Here is a 3828-nt window from a genome sequence, read left to right as displayed (position 1 = left end):
TGACTGAATGGGGGGTTGTTTCCACTTGGATTAAAAGTCACGGATTAAGGTATTTTTAATCCGCGCCAATCCACCACTAATCCGTGGTGGATCCGTCGGAGTGTTTCATACGTCTGGACACAGGCCTCACGGGGCCGGAATCTCGGAATTTGACCTCATGAATTCCCAAGGAATTCCGGGTCAAATCCCATCGGGATTTGAGGATTTGACCCCCAAAACAAGAAGCAATATAATGGTCATGCAAAGAATTCTTCGGGCTTGGCATTTGAGGATTTGAACCCCCCAAAACAATTATCATCATGCAACATGGCCACGAAAAGAATTCCACGCGCAGCCGTTACAATATATTGCGTATGTTCGAGCGGCATGTTATGCTCGTGCCAGTCAGTCCTCGCGCTGCATGCCCTCAAACCTTTTAGTTAGACTAGAAATCAATCCAATAGCAGCCTTTTGTACTTTCCGCTTGATGCCTTCACACGACAGATAAGACATTAAAAGGAGAGCGTAGTTATGCCGAACAAATTGGTTTTGCCTGCAAAGCAGCTCAAATCGGCGAACTCGAATGCGGTGGGGAAGCTCCAACAGCACGCCGAGCTTGGTAGTGGCGTGAAGATCCTGTCTAACTTGGTAGTGGCGTGAAGATCCGGGCTCTGGAGCGCCAGGCGTGCGCCGCCTTCGTCGGTGCTGACGGGGGAGAGGTTGGGGTGGCGAATAGTGGCTATTTCGGGGCACGCAGAACATGCGCTTTGTCACGCTGGACGGAATGGCGCACATGGTTTCCAGGAACTGCAAAGTGGTGGCGGGGCGGAGAGTTGTTTGGGTTCGCGAGACGATTGCGTGGATAGGGTCAGTCCCTGCACTCGAGAAAGGGGACTGGACACACTCTCCGTGGCAGCGGGTGGTCCCATCAGTGCAGGGCGCTGCGGTACTATATGGAGGTGGCGTCGGGGAGTGAAGTACGACATTTGCCATTCCGTGCATAAAATGCAAACAGAACTAGGAATACCTACAGCCTTTATAAAGAATAACCTTCCAACCTATCAATCGGGCTTTTTATGAGGCGTCGTGAAAAGTGTTAATCCGCGATTGTCAATTTGATACCTGGTGGCCACCAGGTAGCAAATTTGTCCCACCAAGTTTGAGCTATTAGTATAGGAAGAATGCTCGCATTTCATAGCATATTAATGTATAATTAATCCGCGAAGCACACGAACGCGGGCGGAAATCTTAGGGGGTGTTTCCACTTGGATTAAAAGTCGCGGATTAAGGTATTTTTAAGCCGCGCCAATCCACCGCTAATCCGTCGGAGTGTTTCATACGTCTGGATTAAGAAACGGATTGAAGTACGACACTTGTTCATTCCGTGCATAAAATGCAAAAACGAGTATGGCCAGACATTTAAAAGACTATTGAGTATCAACATGAAGACCTTGTAGCACCTTTGAACGACACCCACGGTGTGGTGCATAATGCCGAACAAGAAGCACAAAGCTTCCACAAAACTAGGAACACCTACAGCCTTTATAAAGGATAACCTTCCAACCTATCACTCAGGCTTTTTATGAGGCGTCGTGAAAAGTGTTAATCCGAGATTGTCAATTTGATACCTGGTGGCCACCAGGTAGCAAATTTTTCGCACCAAGTTTGAGCTTTTAGTATAAGCAGAAAGCTCGCATTTCATAGCATATTAATCTATAATTAATCCGCGAAGCGCGTGAGTACGGACGGAAATCTCTAACTAATCGCGCCAACCTTAATCCGCCTAATCCGTCCTAATCCGCGCGATGTTTCCATATGCGACGGATTAGCCTTAATCCGCGACTTTTAATCCAAGTGGAAACACCCCCCAATAGTGGTCATCGCTTATTTTAGCATGTCCGTCTAATTAAAAGACTAGCCATGAGTGTGCATTATATGAGCTTACAAGCTAATTAGCTGCGATTAAGCTTGGATGTGCTTGTTAGGGCAAGCCCGCCGGAGGCGCATGGCTCCGTTTAGCGTACGAAGCCGTTAGGTGTTGTTGGTGATGGCGTGTTTGGTGTTGTTGTTGGTGGCGGTGTTTTTGATGTTGTATTGTGTTGTGTTTAGTGTTCTTGTTGGTGTGTTGTTGTATTGATGGGGTGTTACACTGTGGGTAGCTCGCCCAGAGAAAGGATGAGCACCGGGGACCCTGACCGGACGAAACACAGTGCAGGGGTGGGCGCACAGCCATGTCCGTCTGATCCGCCACGCGCACCTCACTCCCTCACTCACGCCAGCCGGGGCGCTCTCCCAGCTGCGAGGGACTGCAGCCCTTGGCTAGGCAACACAGCTGCGCAGAAGACTGCAGACTGTGCTAAGCGAGAGTCGCACGCGAGAGGCGCCACACATCTCAGGGGTCCCTAACCAAGGTATCTTCCACCACTTTGCCTATATGGATGACCACTTAAGGCTCATTAAGGCTTATTGACCACTGTTCGATGCTCGCTAACCGCGACTGGCAACAGAGCCAAAATACGATAAGCACAATATGCAAATACTTGACTCTTGAGATGAGTCGTCGATGTTGTATCAATCGGTACAGCCCAAGAGAAGAGCTCCATGAAGCCGGATGATTAGATGTCGTACTGAAGCCAGCTGATCAGCTGCCCATAAGGCAAACTCAGAGTCCCCCAACGTATTACTAGAAGTTAAGGAACCTTTTGCGATGTATTGCAAAGCTGTAATTCAGCTGTTAAGAGAGTAGAGACGAACCAGGATAAGGAGTCTGGTATGAGTTACAGGTAAATAAAGGAGCCTCTGCGGTCAGTGCGCGCTCCTGTCAGTGCGCGCTCCTGCGCGATATAAGAGACGCTCGGTATGCTACCGAGGATCAGAAACAGGTCGGAATCGGGGCTCTCAGGCCAAGAGAAGAAAGGACAAGTTCTCGTACTGTCAGACGGCTCCTAGGCTCACAGACTTTGGCAGCCTTCACTGTTGTTCAAGCCAACTTGGTAGCGTCAAAAACGCCGATATTCACGGTTTATATATTACTCATAAAGCCCAACTTCGTACAGGCCCAGACAGGCATAGCTACATCGGCGCCGGCCTCTTTCTTTCTACCCTATAACCAACGCGTTCGTAATTGTATTGTATTGTATTGTATTGTGGTTACAGTATTTCCGCCGCCGACGCGGCGGGTGCCCTCACGAGCCGTGAGGCTCCAGAGCACGCTGTTGACGCTCATCAAAAACCTCAGTAAGGAAAGTAGCGATTTTCCTCGGATTGGTATTAAGAAATACCTTGCGCATATCAGTATCTTCAACGTTAATCAGAAACCTATTACGCAACTCAGTATACGCCTCACACTCCATGAGCACATGATATTCATCCTCAACCTTACCCGACGTACAGACCTGACACGTACGGCACTCTCTCGGCCTATGGTGTCCTTTGTTGACCTCCAAAGGCCAACAACAAAGACGGAATTTGGCAACCATACGCAACTGGTTGACCGGCAAATAAACACGCAAATAGCCTGTGGGATCGGAGCCCTCTCTTGCTGGTGAAGGGGAGCCCATCCAGTTATGATACCTGCAAAGCGAAACCCCTTTACCTTGGAACACACGCGGATCACCCCCTTGGCTGAACTGATCCCAGTCACTTAAAAGGAACGCAGATAACCTCTCCAGAACCTCACCCACTCGAATCAACTGAGACGAGTATACATCTACCTTCTGAGAAACGGAGTCACACGCCGGCCACTCATGGCCCAACCAACGCAAAATGATGAGCACTTTAGACGACCAGCAATCCACTTTGAGATCAGACAGAAGAGCCAGACGGAGATCATCTACTAACACGTCATGA

The 3828-nt window shown here is 49.2% G+C and overlaps 1 protein-coding gene across 1 annotated transcript in view; it reads right to left on the bottom strand.

Moving 5' to 3' along the window:
• Positions 1-2010: 2010 nt before the first annotated feature.
• mot41 (uncharacterized protein) overlaps positions 2011-3828 on the bottom strand; it is a gene marked incomplete at its 3' end in the record, with an annotated part of 6124 nt that continues 4306 nt past the window's right edge. The window contains exon 7 of the mRNA XM_002957883.1: positions 2011-2170. Coding sequence (XP_002957929.1) covers positions 2011-2170 — 160 coding nt within the window. The remainder of the gene's footprint in view (positions 2171-3828) is intronic.

Source organism: Volvox carteri (assembly GCF_000143455.1).
Source record: "Volvox carteri f. nagariensis unplaced genomic scaffold VOLCAscaffold_82, whole genome shotgun sequence".
Lineage (NCBI taxonomy): Eukaryota > Viridiplantae > Chlorophyta > Chlorophyceae > Chlamydomonadales > Volvocaceae > Volvox > Volvox carteri.
Note: the sequence above shows the minus strand (reverse complement) of the source record. Positions and strands in the feature narration are given on the sequence as shown.